Source organism: Macrobrachium nipponense, chromosome 40, assembly GCF_015104395.2.
Source record: "Macrobrachium nipponense isolate FS-2020 chromosome 40, ASM1510439v2, whole genome shotgun sequence".
Classification (NCBI taxonomy): domain Eukaryota; kingdom Metazoa; phylum Arthropoda; class Malacostraca; order Decapoda; family Palaemonidae; genus Macrobrachium; species Macrobrachium nipponense.
In genome coordinates this window covers 19426584-19441703 of record NC_061101.1, presented here as the reverse complement: position 1 = coordinate 19441703, position 15120 = coordinate 19426584, and the positions used below count along the sequence as shown (strand labels likewise).

At 34.8% G+C, this 15120-nt stretch overlaps 1 protein-coding gene across 1 annotated transcript in view; it reads right to left on the bottom strand.

Moving 5' to 3' along the window:
* Nucleotides 1-9061: 9061 nt before the first annotated feature.
* LOC135212188 (uncharacterized) overlaps nt 9062-15120 on the bottom strand; it is a 218018-nt gene continuing 211959 nt past the window's right edge. Inside the window, exon 18 of the mRNA XM_064245634.1 lies at nt 9062-13677. Coding sequence (XP_064101704.1) covers nt 11302-13677 — 2376 coding nt within the window. The 3' untranslated portion in view covers nt 9062-11301. The remainder of the gene's footprint in view (nt 13678-15120) is intronic.

Here is a 15120-nt window from a genome sequence, read left to right as displayed (position 1 = left end):
GCAATGTTCTTTACAGCATCAAGGATGTTTGTAGGATTTCCAAAAGTCCTTCAGAGTCAAGTCCTTCTTGGTTTCAGTTGCCTGTAAAGCCATAGCAATTGTCCTTCGTAGGTAGTAGGCCTTGAACGAAGCAATCACTCCTTGGTCCATAGGCTGTAAAAGGGCCGTGGTATTAGGTGGAAGGTAAACCACCTTGACATTAGGGTTGAAGTCTCCCAGCTGGGCAGGGTGTCCAGGGGCATTGTCCAGCACTAGCAACACCTTAAAGGGGATACCCTTGGAGGCGCAATACCGCTCCACACTTGGCACAAAATGGTTTACGAACCAGTCCTCAAACACTGCAAGTGTCACCCATGCCTTCTTGTTGGACTTCCAAATTACTGGTAGTTGACCCTTCCAAATGCCCTTGAGTGCCCTTGGATTTTCAGCCTGATACACCAACAAGGGCTTCAGTTTGAAGTCGCCAGCAGCATTACCCCCAAGAAGTAAAGTTAGCCTCTCCTTGCTGGCTTTATGACCGGGTGCTGACTTCTCCTCCTTGGCGATGTAAGTGCGGTTAGGCATACGCTTCCAAAACAAACCTGTCTCGTCTACGTTAAACACTTGCTGAGCAGAATAACCCCCCTCCTTAATTATCTCAGACAACGCTTTAGGAAATTCACTCGCTGCTTTCTCATCCCCACTAGCAGCTTCACCTTGCAATTTAAGGTTATGGTAATTGGCCCGAGCCTTAAATCGCATAAACCAACCCCTACTAGCCACAAACTCTTCACTTTCACTTCCCTCCCCCTTTTCTTTTTTCAACGCTTCAAACAATCTTTTCGCCTTCTCCTGAATCACCATAAGGCTGACTGGGATACGCCGTTGATTTGTTCTTCCAAACCAAAGCACCAATAACCTTTCCATTTCAATTATTAGACACTACGCTGCTTAGTTATCACTGTCGCTTTCATAGGAGCAGATCCTTTCACATGTTCAACGATGCGCTCTTTATCTTTGATAATGGTAGCAACGGTCGAACGGCTAAGGCCAAGCGAGCGGCCAATGTTTGTTGGCGTTTCTCCCTTCTCGGATCGCTTTATAATGTCCACTTTAATTTCCATGGTGATGGCCTTTCTTTTCTTCGATGCACTACCATCAGAAGAGTCCGCCTTGCGCTTGGGAGCCATAACAAAGAGCAAAAAGTTACAAAAACGATACAACACGAGGGAGAGAGAGGCAGTGTAAACAACCAAAATGGCGTATGGACGAGGACTGAGCGTAGCGAAGTGACGCCGTCCTCTCCCCCACAAAGCGTATTCTTCCGCCGTGCGCCTGGAACTAGTTCGCGTTTGTTTACGTTGCTTACGACGCTAAACCGCGTAAGACGGAACGACGCAAAATATTATTTTTTATATTTTTATGGGGGCGCGTTCGTAACCACGAAACATCGTAAGTCGAGACCAGCGTAACCCGAGGACTTACTGTATATATATATATATATATATATATATATATATAATATATATAGTGGAACCCCCGTGTTCGCATTCTCCGGATTTGCGGACTCATACATTTGCGGATTTCTCTCTGGAACATTTCCCCGCATTATTCACAGAAAATCCACCAATTCACGGTATTTTTCAATGAGAAATATCCAGAAATTCATGGATTTTTTTTCATCAATTTCATCACAAAATACACTTTTTGTGATAAAACTATTAAAAAGAACCAAGTATAAAAAATTTTTGTTGGCTTTTCTTGAGTTTTAACTAAAAAAACAGGCTGTTTTCAGCATTTTTATTGGGTTCCAACTATTCACATGGGGGGTGGGGGAGGGGGGTCTGGTATACACACCCCGCGAATACGGGGGACCACTGTATATGTTATAGTACCTCTTTGAAGTCTGACCTTTCTGACAAGTAACCAAGTCCCTATATTGTAGCCTGCATTGGAATATTTTCCACATATCTTAAAATAACACTGTTCCACCTAGTTCCTAGCCTAAACTAACCTGTACTTTGCACTTGACATGCAGTATAAAGATATACATATCTGAAAATTTACTGCATCAAAAATAGTAGCATTGACAAAAATAATCATAAAGTAACTGGTAAGACCAGTAAGGTGAGTGTTACTCATATATATACATATATATATATATATATATATATATATATATATATATATATATATATATATATATATATATATATAATATATAATGTGAATGCATAACTTTAATAACACAGATGTCCTCTTAATGTTTATATATATATATATATATATATATATATATATATATATATATATATATATATATATATATATATATATATATATATATATATATATATATATATATATATAATGTGAATGTATAATTTAAATAAAACAAATGTCCTCTTAATATCTCAACTAATTTACACTTTTTAGAAATGCTGGTGACTATAAACCCTATAACCTAAATGAGAAAATATGACTAAATTTTGACATCTGTATCAGAATTTACACCTGCATAGAGTATCAAAACGAGGTCAAGTTACCCACTTGACCACAAAGTCCAGTGGGTACGCTTCAGAGGACCATAAGGAGGTTACATTAACCACCTTACCCTGTAGTGGTTATGGTGGGGTAGGGTGGGGTTTGTGTGTGTGTAACATGAGTTCATTCTCATCAACTAGATATAGGTTCAATTCCTGCTCCAGATGTCATTATTTTTACATATTATTTCATTTGAATCTCAGCCTTTTGTAGTGACAGCATACCCAAAAGTGTGAAGAAACTGAGAGGATAAGAGGGGATCATGGTTGTTACAATTAGATACATATATGTAAAAACTAGCCAATGGATAAGTCAAATTTTTTATTGTATTTTTCAATGGTAACAAACCTTCAGTCTTAACATTAGGATAAATCTTCCGGGGCCAAATGGAAACCGATTAAAATCAATAAAAAAAATTGTATATGCAAGGAATCTGTGGCACATGCCATCTCAAATATAGATGTGGTGGAAGCTAGTCACAGTCCATGCTTGAAAATCTGTGAAACATTTAGTCTTTCTTCAACTACCTTGGAGAACAGATGTTCGCTTTTGCTCTCCTCCTCCCATACCACTTTTTTCTGCTAAGCCCGTGATTCCTTTCCTGCTTTTGGTGCTTTTTTGGGTGTGTGTGTGTTTTGTGATTCATTATGGATTCATCCAAAAGATCGAAGAAGTTGCGTGAGGATCAATGTATACGTATCCCAGCATTCCAAGGTTCCCGTGTTCACACTTCCTAGCTGACCTCAGTAGAAAGTAAATGAAATGTTTCAGAGACCAAACTGTCTCTCTCTTAAGGTATATAGTTAATGAATAAGAAGAGTTACAGAAAACACTTATTTATACCAAGAGGTCCACAGGTGAGCCATTAAGTTACCCATTTGACAATTTCTCTTTAATCATCTTAATCGCTGTGTGGAGGATAAAATCTTCCTCCAACCAACGATTAAGAAGATTAAAGAGAAATTGTAAAGAGAAACTGTCATCCGGGGTGCCTTAACGGCTGACCTGTAGACCTCTTGGTATAAATACAGCTTTTTCTGTAACTCTTCTCATTCATTTCCTACCTGTAGAGAGAGAAGTTTGGTCTCTGAAATATAGTACTTACTTTCTACATTACACACACACACACACATACATTTATATACTTATACACACACACATACATATATTATATATACGTTATTATAAATCTATATAATATTATAATATATTATATATATATATATATATAATGATATTATATATATCTATTATATATATATCTAGATAATATCGATATATATATATATATATATATATATATATATATACACAACACACACAAACACACACACAGGCAGTCCCCAGGGTTACGACAGGGGTTCCGTTCTTGAGATGCGTTGTAAGCCGAAAATCCTTATAAGCCGGAACATCGTCAAAAATCCTAAGAAAACCTTACTTTTAATGCTTTCGGTGCATTAAAAACTATGTAAACTGCATTCTTATTGCATTTTTCATCCAAAAAAACCTTCATATATTGATTATTTTGCATTTTTGGAGTCATATTTCTTCTGCCAGATCAGAGGTGTAAGCGGCGTAACCCTGGAAATAATTTCTGATATATATAATTGAAAAGCGCTGTAACCTCGGAACGCCGTTAAGCCGAACCAGTCGTAAGCGGGGGACTGCCTGTATATACACATATCTACAGATAGTCCATGGTTATGGCGCCAATAACTGGAACTGGGCACTTTACAGCACCATAATTACCATTTTACAGTGGTAAGCCTCTGTGTGTATCCATATATTTATATATATATATATATATATATATATATATATATATATATATATATATATATATATATATATATATCCATACAAATAATTAAAGAAGAACACTGAGTAACATGGCATATAATTAAGAAAGCTATATAATTGATTAAAGAGATTTAAGTAAAGACATTAAAGTTAATAAGTTCAAAGATAGGTAGAAACTACAATGTTGAGAAGGAATAGATCAGTGAAAATATATAAGAGGTCTAGCAATTAATTTAATGTCAAAGTAAGTACTATATACTATAGAGCAAAGTATAGGTAAACTAAAAATTCAGTAAGAATTTCAATAAGGCAAACTAAAAAAATAACCTAAAAAATATAACAAAGTAACGTGAATAAAAATTTATAAGCAACAAAATGTACACGCCACAAGAGAGGCATGTGTACCTGGGCTTTTAGGTCAGGTCTTTATCTAAAATTCAATATATCCTCCTACATACTACACAAACATCACTGATACATGCAACTCATTGCATCTCGTGCAGTTTATTCAGTTTTCCACAGAATTTATAAAAGGTACAGAGTGAAAAAGGTGCAAGTGAAGACAATGAAAGACAACAAAAATGCACAAGAGGTCCTATGCATGTGTATATGCAGAATATATATGTGTACAGTTCTTACATCACCTATCATTGTGTCTACTTAACCTATTCTTATGGTAATTGCAGGTAGCAGTACTAGTTGTTAAGTATGTAAATAATAATGTAAAAAAAAAATTTCATATATTTTACATATAGTAACTAATACACATATGTACATATAACTAAAATTTTATTTGAAATACAGTATGTGTATACATAATCAACTACTATACTATCATATCCATGACAGAATTTTAAGAATCATGATACAAACTGAACCTTTATATAAACTGTATATTTATAGTACTGGTCATACAAACAGGCTAATGTAACACTGACATTATAGTCATTGAAAGTACATAACTTCTTATATTCAAATTTATACTAATTAGCTGTGATTATCCACATTGGGAATTTACTTCAATTAGTTTATTAACAAATAATTGAAAATTGTAAACAAAATGTTCACTTTCCATACATATATTTGCAAACCTCAAACATTGGGAGCATATGACTTGTTAAGTCATGTTATGTGGTATATTCCAGTAAAAAGCAAGCAGCCCTAGTTTTAGAAAATTAAAATATTTTCTTTCATCACAAACTTTAATTAGAAATATATATTATTAATAATTTCAATAATAAATTTCTAACTAAATTTTATGATAAAAGAAGATTCTAATTTAGAAACATTATGACTAACTGCTTTTACTTAAATGTACCTCTTAATATGACTTGTGGAGTCATATGCTTGCAGGTTTTTAGATTTGCAAAATATTTGTATAGATATTGAAGATTTTGTTTAACACTATTAATATCTTTCAATAAACTAACTGATAATATATTTCCAACATGGAAACTAATGAATAAATTTGAATATCCTTTTGTATTATCAATAAATGTATTTTCAAAGTAGAGATTTTTTAAAAATTAATCTTTCCAATATAATTATGTAAAAAGAATTACTTTCCTGTTCTCTTGTAAATACAGTGAGTATATACTACATCTGAGTGATTAATTGTAATGTACAACTACCTTATCATGACCAGTACTATAAATACATAAGAAGGTACAGTTTGTATCCTGATGCTTACAATATAGTAGTGCATACGATTGTGACAGTTAAGAATAAATTTCTTATAAAATTTTAATTATATTAATAATTTATGTACATAAAATACTGAGAAAAATATATTTTACAAATAAATTTTTGCAGTTACCAACTTTAGACTATAACCTGCATTCACCCTATGGAAAATAAATGTACACCCGATGACAGATGCTAAAAGAACTGTGTTGTCCCTCACTCTCTTGTACTTTTTTCACCCTGTGCCTCCTAAAAATCTCTGTAAAAACTTATAAATGACATGTGATGTGTATATCAGTGCTGGCTGTACATGTGAAAATATATTTACCACATGTGACGTGTGGATCAGTGACAGCTGCATAAATGGGAAAATATACTTTAAATTATGACCAGGTCCAAAATCCAGATGAAGGACATGCATTCCTCATGGCTCTTATGTTTTGGTCCTTATACGTTTTTGTTCCTGTTAGTTAATTTATAATGTTATTTTCAGCTTACCTTCTTAAAATTGTTTACCTTACTGCCTTAATTTTTTATTTAGCTATCCTTTTTCCATATAATATATATTTGCTTTAATTGATATAAATTAGCTTCTTGACCTCATATTTTTACCATCTATCTATATATATACTATTTATATATATATATATATATATATATATATATATATATATATATTATATATATAACATAATATATATATATATTATATATATAATATATATTATCAGCAATAAGTCACCAAGCAGCACGTGACAAATATGTACGTAAATAGCCACATGAAAGGTGAAGAATCAAAGACCAGGTACCAAGCGCTTTCGTGTATTGCGTACACTTCTTCGGGGTACCCCGAAGAAGTGTACGCAATACACGAAAGCGCTTGGTACCTGGTCTTTGATTCTTCACCTTTCATGTGGCTATTTACGTATGTATATATATATATATAATATATATATATATATATATATATATATATATATATAGATATATATATATAATATATATATATATAATATATATATATACATATTCGTCGAAAGGTCCCGTGGATATTCCTTCGTGGCATATATCTTTATTTAGTATATATATTCTATATATATATATATATATATATATATATATATATATATATATATATATATATATATATATATATATATATATATATATATATATACATACATAAATATATACATACATATACATACATACATACATACATACATACATATATATATATATATATATATATATATATATATATATATATATAGTATATATATAATATATATATATATATATATATATATAATTTGGTATAGATACAGTCCACCCCAAATATTCGCAGACTCGTGTATTCACGGATTTCTCTCTGGAACATATACCTCCTTTATTACCAGGAAATTCACCTTTTCACAGTACGTATGTTTCTATGGGAAATATCCACAAATTCCTGTTTTTTAAAATCAGTTTCATCATAAAATGCATTTTTTGTGATAAAACTATTAAAGAAACCAGGTATGAACATTTTAGTGGGGGTTTCTTGAGTTTTAACGAACAAGATAGGCAGTTTTAAGTTTTTATAGGGGGGGTTTCAACCATTCGTGGATTATAGCTGTTAGCAGGGAGGTTGTTCGTCGTCTGGTACCCATCCCCCACGATTATCGGGAGAACATTGTGTATCATGCAGTTTCCTTAAAAGGGATTTCATAAATAATTCAGCAGTTAACAGTATGGACGTAGTAATGAAGGTAGCATTTTTTCTCTCAACACCCCCCCAAAGAAACAACTTTAATATAAAACAAAGAAAAATATTTGATAGATTTGTTTTTTCATAACTACAAACCTAAGGTCTTTACAAAGGGGAAAAATCTCTAAGCATTAGCTGGATCCGGTCAAAAACAGAACAAGGTTTGATGATCACTGTTAATACCAGGTTATTACTTCTCTAGGAATTACTTCATTTTATACCAAAATTGATCTGAATAGGCCTTTTTCACTGCAGCACCTCAATCACTTTTCTGATTTAGCCTGATGTAAATGTGATTTTTTAACTACAGTACCTACAATACTGATTTTTTAACTACCGTACCTACAACACAATGCACAAAAACTGAGCATGTGTTGTTACTATCTACAATCACACCACAATTACAGCCAAAATTGCAGGAAAACCAGAATTTTTAGACTTGCATTACTTAAGACTGAGATTTGTGGGAAATGATCAAGCAAATGCACATGGATATTTTTGGCTCCTATTGTTATAAAAAATTGCACAAATTCCCAGCAATGGATGCATGGATGAAAGTGGTTTGCATGGCACAGAGCCACAATAAATATGGTAATTTCTTAAGTCATGAAAATTGTTATGATGGCAAGTATAAACTTTTTAATTAAAGAGGATTCTGGATGTGACAGGTTTGGTTAATCTCACTTCCTGTACATGTGGATAGATGGATCAGTAGGTTTAACAGTAGTCAAGTCACATAAAGGTGAGGAGACAATTATCATAAAGAGGGTGTACACTAATAAACCTTTTAAGGATGACAGTAGGTCTTCCAGGCAGAGATCAAATAATGTGGAGGTCTGGTTAATATTAAACAGTGTCAATAACCAGGGAGTGCAGTTATGTCAAAATAATGCTCAACAGTCCTCAAGTAGGTGTATGATGCTATTAGGAGAAATAAGTGGCATTATCTGCCACACTGCTTTTCTCTGTAGCCTTCCCTTTTTGAGGAAAAGCATTTTGCCAGAAAAGTGTGGTATGCACATATACTAGACATTATGTTTACATATATAATTCTACACATAAGCAGACTTACAAACATATTGATGAAAAATATTTTGTACACTCAAAACTTTCTCATCCAGCCTTACTCCAGCAGAATAACTTTCTTACATGCACACATTTGTTCTAAACCATATACTCTTCAATATATCCACCAACTTTCATAACACAGTAGCACTGAATATGACTTAGTGTAAATTCCCAAAAGAAAATTCCAAATAAATTGCATTACAAATAACAAGTTTATCAGGAAATAAAAAAATCAAATACCTTTCAGGGGTGTTATTCTATTTCAGGTAAATCATAACCATTATTCTCATTTGAAAAAGAAAGGACGCATAAAACCAGTGTATAGTAATTGTGGAACATATTCAAGGAAATTAATGGTCAACTACTACCAAATGATATCAACCCTATTTGTCTAGAATTCTCAGATGGTAATGTTTGGCAGAAATAATGAATTATGAATATGCATGGTATTTGTAACAGTTGAATGTAGCAATATGCTAACAAGACACTCACTTGTAGATCATCAAAGTTTATAACTGAACTCATCTAAGTATACTAATACTTAGCAACTGCTTACTCAATGAGACTTTCAAGTACTGTAGTTAGATTCATACCATAGAAACATTTATAAGTACTGTATTCCAAATTCAATTAGTGTTTTTTACAGTAACTCCACCAACTGAAAATTATAGAAAACTACAATAGCAACAACATTAAGTGCTATGATTTAAAAGAGCAGTCCCCTTCCGTGGACTAATGATACCAAAGAATACAGTAAAAGTTACCCTTAATACAGATCATAAAACAATGTTTTAATGTGTAAGATATTGAGTCATATCAAAATACCATAAAAATTTGGAACATTAAGTAACATTGCATACTGGCACATTTTTTGTATCACATGCAGTGATAACTAATCTCAAAGATATGCCACTTCCTTATTTGTTTCAGTTTTACTATAAACCTCCTCTCGCCCATGGCCCTTAGGTCAGGGATTGGTTATGCAAGATGTGCAATTTTCATTATTCATATTCTTTTAAAGAAAAGTGGTGAGTACGCTATGGGTAATAAAAGTAGTGCATCACCCAATATTTCAACTCCAGTCACAAAACTACTAACAGTTTAGTTACTAACACCTCACAATCAGGCACATCACCTATACAAAATATTTCTTTTCCTGCTTCAACATATGCACTCCTGTAACATACCTATTTGAATGGCCTTTCTTCCACTGTTCAGCATTAACATATCCTATTTATATATACCAGAGATTGCCATTTCATAATTCACCTATGGATATACAACTAACACAGAACCTATTTGATACTACCCTACTCAATATAAAAACACAGTAAATATAACGTTCAATCTAATACTCCTGACGGATAACCTATCTGACAGCCAGGAAGCCAGTATCATCACACTAACATACTAGTCTACTCAAGAACAGCCTACCTACCTACTTACCTAACTCTCACTCTACCAGCCACTGGTCTGTCAGATGATAATCTAGGTAGCTCTTGCTTAAACCATAAAGATGATGTCCCTGACAGTGAGGTAGCAACTGATACTAGTTACTGCCACTGAACATGTTTCTTTATATATTATTATGAAGCAAAATTACTCAAGTTGCTTTGTATGAGACAATTTTGCATAAATCTTATCCTTCACAGTATCCTAGCAACCTTATAACTACAGCAGCATCGCCAATAAAATTTCTAATACTAAGAAATGGAAAAATCCAATAATTCAAAATCAAAGCATCATGACTATATAAGGACAAATTACACCCATAATTTTGGGTTTAATCTCTTAAAACAAAATATTTATCAACTGGGAATACTGGCCACAGACATCTCCAACACAACAAACATTGAATAAAAAAGTGAGCTCTGTGCTCAGCCCCAACTTGATACATCAGGGAGTTTTACAGAAAAAAAAAAAAATCTCTTTGAACTATTCTTAGTACTACTAATGCCATACTCAAACTTTCATATGGAAAAAAAATTTCATCCACAATAAACCCCCAAAAAGGCTATTTAACTTTAAACTTTTGTATCAATTTCTTAGTACTACCAATTATGTTCTTGCGCAAAATCCACCTTGTATGAAAATACCTTAAGACAGAAAATTCCAAACTCATGTCATTTATGGGACTACAAACAGGATTACAACCTTTTCTACACAGAACAAATGGAAACTGAACTTCATTAACATTAGGTAAGTAAAATTAATTTCATCTCAAATACAAAAAAATAAAAATAATTCATAACTACATGAAAATAAGTATGCTTTTATAATCAAAGGCATAAAACGATAAACACATACAACAATACAGGAGAAATAACAGAGTATCCTTTCTCCTGAATACAGCATAAATCATCAGATTTTTGCTCAAAACAAACAGAAAATTACCTTACAGCTATGTAATCATCATTCGCTACTTCTGAGCAGAAATCTTTTGGACATCAACTTCTTACTTTGTTCCTTTTTTTCCATTACCTGAAGCCTTGACCACCCCTTCCACTGAATCCTCGACCTAGCAAACCTACAAAAGCATAGCTATAGCTAGGAGTCTGGCTACGGCCCCCTCGATTAACATTAGGAAGGCTTCCCCAACTAACATTACCCTGGTTCATATTAAGCAAACCACCTCCAATACCAACACCACCCCAAGAAGCAGCACCTCTGCCAAATTGGTTCTGAAGAAGACCCCCTTGATTCAACAGGCCTCGACCTGTATTTGAACTTCCTGCACCCCGTCCCGAGTTTCCCAGTTGAGGTGTATTTTGAGTTCCACTTCCATCTCCACGTCCTGCACTATCACCTCCAAGTCCTACACTACTTCCTCCACGTCCTGCACTCCCACCTCCACGCCCTGTATTTCCACTTCCACGTCCTGTATTTCCACTTCCACGTCCTGCATTTCCACCCACATTGCCAGAATTTGTACCGATAGGGGCACTGTTTCCATCTTTATGCCCTTTACTTTCACCATCACTTTTTGAAGAAATCTCCATACCTTTGCTATCCTGAAGTGACCCAGACTTATTTTCTTGACTGCCTTTTTGTTGTAAGGTACTTGCAGATTTCTCCCTATCCTGGGGTACACTTGGCTTACCAGTGCCACTTGCTAAGCTTGCAGATGTGTTGATGGCAGTAGCATTGCCAGCCTTTGACTGAACATTTTGTTCTGAATTGTTATCTGAAACATTAGCCTCCTGAGGCTTACCAATTTTTCCAGTTTGTGACTTTTCTTTGTTTGCAGCATCAGTTGCTTTGCAACCATCAATATTGTCATCATTCTTCAAATGACTTCCTCTTTTGAGCCCTTGATTACTACCTCCTCTATTCATACCATGCATCTGAGGTCCTCCACGACCTCTTGGAGAATTGCCTCTAAAATTTCCAGGGGGATTCGATTCTTGAGTTATACCTCGTCCCAAACCTTGCAAAGTGCCTATTCTACTACCTGGTGATGCACTTTGGATGATACCTTTTTCTTTACTAGAAACATCATTATGACTATTTTCTGGGCCCAAGGTTTCATCTCTTTTGGTTCCTGTATCTTGACTACAATTGGCTTTGTTCTTATTTTCTTGGTCAAGTGAATCACGCTGAATGGCAGCTCCACGTCCTCTTCCTGGAATACCCTGGAAGGTATGACCTTTAACACCTACATTACTCACGTTCTGGGTAGTTTCACTTTCTGTGCGTTTGCTGTCACTCAGATTTGAACCCTTACCTTGTCCTCCAATACCCTGTAAAGCTTTGAGCGTACCAGCAATACCAGCACTATTTGCTGGGCTACTATTTTCATCAGCTACTTGATTGTTGCCTCTTCCAAAGCTTGCTCTTGATGACCCTGCAGCTTGGTTGCTCCCCCTGCCAATATTCTGGTTATTACCACTTCCTGAGGAAGCTACATTTGAACCTTGGTTATTTCCCCCTCTTCCTGAATTCATGTTGCTGCCTCTCCCTCCACCTCTGGGAAAGTTTGCACCTTGATTATTCCTACCTAATCCAAAACCCTCCAAGGCTTGAAGTGTTCCAGTTCTGCTTATGTTAACTGAAGAAGGTTCTTTTTCAGAAGAATGAACACTCCGACTATCCCCTTCTGTTTTCTGTACCTTTTCTTGGCCACTCATACTGAAACTTTCCCCTCCTTTGGGATAATCTTCAGAAGATAGGCTATACCTGTCAGAACTGAAAGATAAATTTCCACCTGCCCCTCGACCAAAGTCACCTCGTCCTCTTCCTCCATGAACCGCACCCCTCTGATTGAAATTACCACGGCCTCCTTGGTTTTTATCAAATCTATTAAAAGAAACATCATCATCTTGTTGCATTCCTCTACCAAAACCACCCCGGTTACTTCCTCTACCAAAATTGACTTGTCCACTGCCTTTCGAAAACTGCATTCGTTCACCTTCCCTGCTAAATTCACCTCTGCCACCGCCTCTACCAAAGCTATCTTGACCTCTTCCTCTGCCCAAATCTCCATGCCCTGCTTTGTCTCTCGTGAAATCTTGCCTACCACCTCTCCCAAAATTTCTCTGACCATCTTGGTCATTTCCCCTTCCACAATCACTCCAACCCCCCCTTGGGCCAAATTCACTTTTATTATGGGCACCCCAACCAAAGTTGCCCCTGCCAGCAGTGTTACGACCAAAGTTACCTCTACCAAAACTTCCTCCTTGACCATTATTATGGAAGTCTGCACCTTGGCCACGTACCTTGAGGAAAGATTCCTTATCTTCCTCCTCATCCTCCTCCTCCTCTTGCTTCTTTTCTTCTGTCCTTTTGCTGTCTGATTTACTTTCACCCGTCGTTCCTTCATCTGCTGGTGTTGTAATAGAATCCTCCATTTCCACCTGGAAAGAGACAAATCCGTATAAGCATTTCAACGACAACAATGGGCTACAAAACTGCATATTAGCTTATATGCTTTGAAATTTTAATTTGCTTATCAATCCAACAAATATAATGGGGCAGTATGATGGTTCTCACCTAAAATTTCAATATACTTCCTAAAATATACAAAAATTACCAAAATTAATTTCTGGATAAAATTACAATAAACTGACTTACAAATGTTTTATGCCTGTCAAGACCGTCTCTTCCAACAACTTTACCAATATTTGTAAAATACAGTGCACTTGTAACCATACATATCAGTTAGAGAGAGGCGGAAACATAAGTTATACGGAGGCATAAACAAGTCATACAGATGTGGAAACATCAGTTATACAAAGCCAGAAATATCAGTAATACAGAGGTGGAAACATCAACTATACAGAGTGGAAACATCAACTATACAGAGATGGAAACCCCAGTTATACAGAGGTGGAAACATCAGTTATACAGAGATAGAAACATTGGTTATACTGAGGAAGAAACATCAGTTATACAGAGGCAGAAACATCAGTTATACAGAGGCTAAAACACCAGTTATACACAGGTGGAAAAATCAGTTTTATAGAAATGGTAACACCAGTTATACAGAGGCAGAACCATCATTTATACAAAGGTAGAAATATCAGTTTTACAGAGACAGAAATATCAGTTATATAGAAGCCTAATTATAAAGTTATCCAGAGGTGGAAACATCAGTTATATAGAAATGGAAAAACCAGTTATACAGAGATGGAAACATCAGTTATACAAAGCTGGAAACATCAGGTATACACAGGTGGAAACATCAGTTATATAGAGGCAGAAACATCAGTTATACAGAGAAGGAAATTACAAAATTTTAATAAATTTGTATTTTTCATGGCTAACAAAACAAAACTAAGGCCTTAACAATAGGATAATCTTCTGGTGCCAGTTGAAAACTGGTAAAAATGAAAACCTGTAAAAAAGAAACAATCAAAGATTGTACACCAGTCTAAGTCAGTTTTTGACTAACTGATAGGCCTAGAAGTAAATGTTCAGTAGGCTAAATGTATACCATCATACATTCAACCAGGCTTACCAAACAGGATATTTGTTTGAAAATTAATTACTATTTCTTATAACTAACAAACAGTTACTATTTCAGGCAAAACATTACTCAATAAAAAAAAATGTATGTATCCCTCACACACACTCTTTGGCTGAAGAAATGGAAAAAGTGCAGGCAGCTGCTAAAGTTAAGGGTATCGGCGGGGTCGGGGGTTAATTTTGAGTGACGGTGTTCAAACTTGCACAGGTGAGTTTGACTAAAGATGCACACAAAATTTCAGGTGAATTAGATAAAAACTCTTTTTTTAACAAATATTTTTCTTTAAAACATAGCATTTTTTATTTGTTTTTTAAAGTGTATCTCCTTCCTT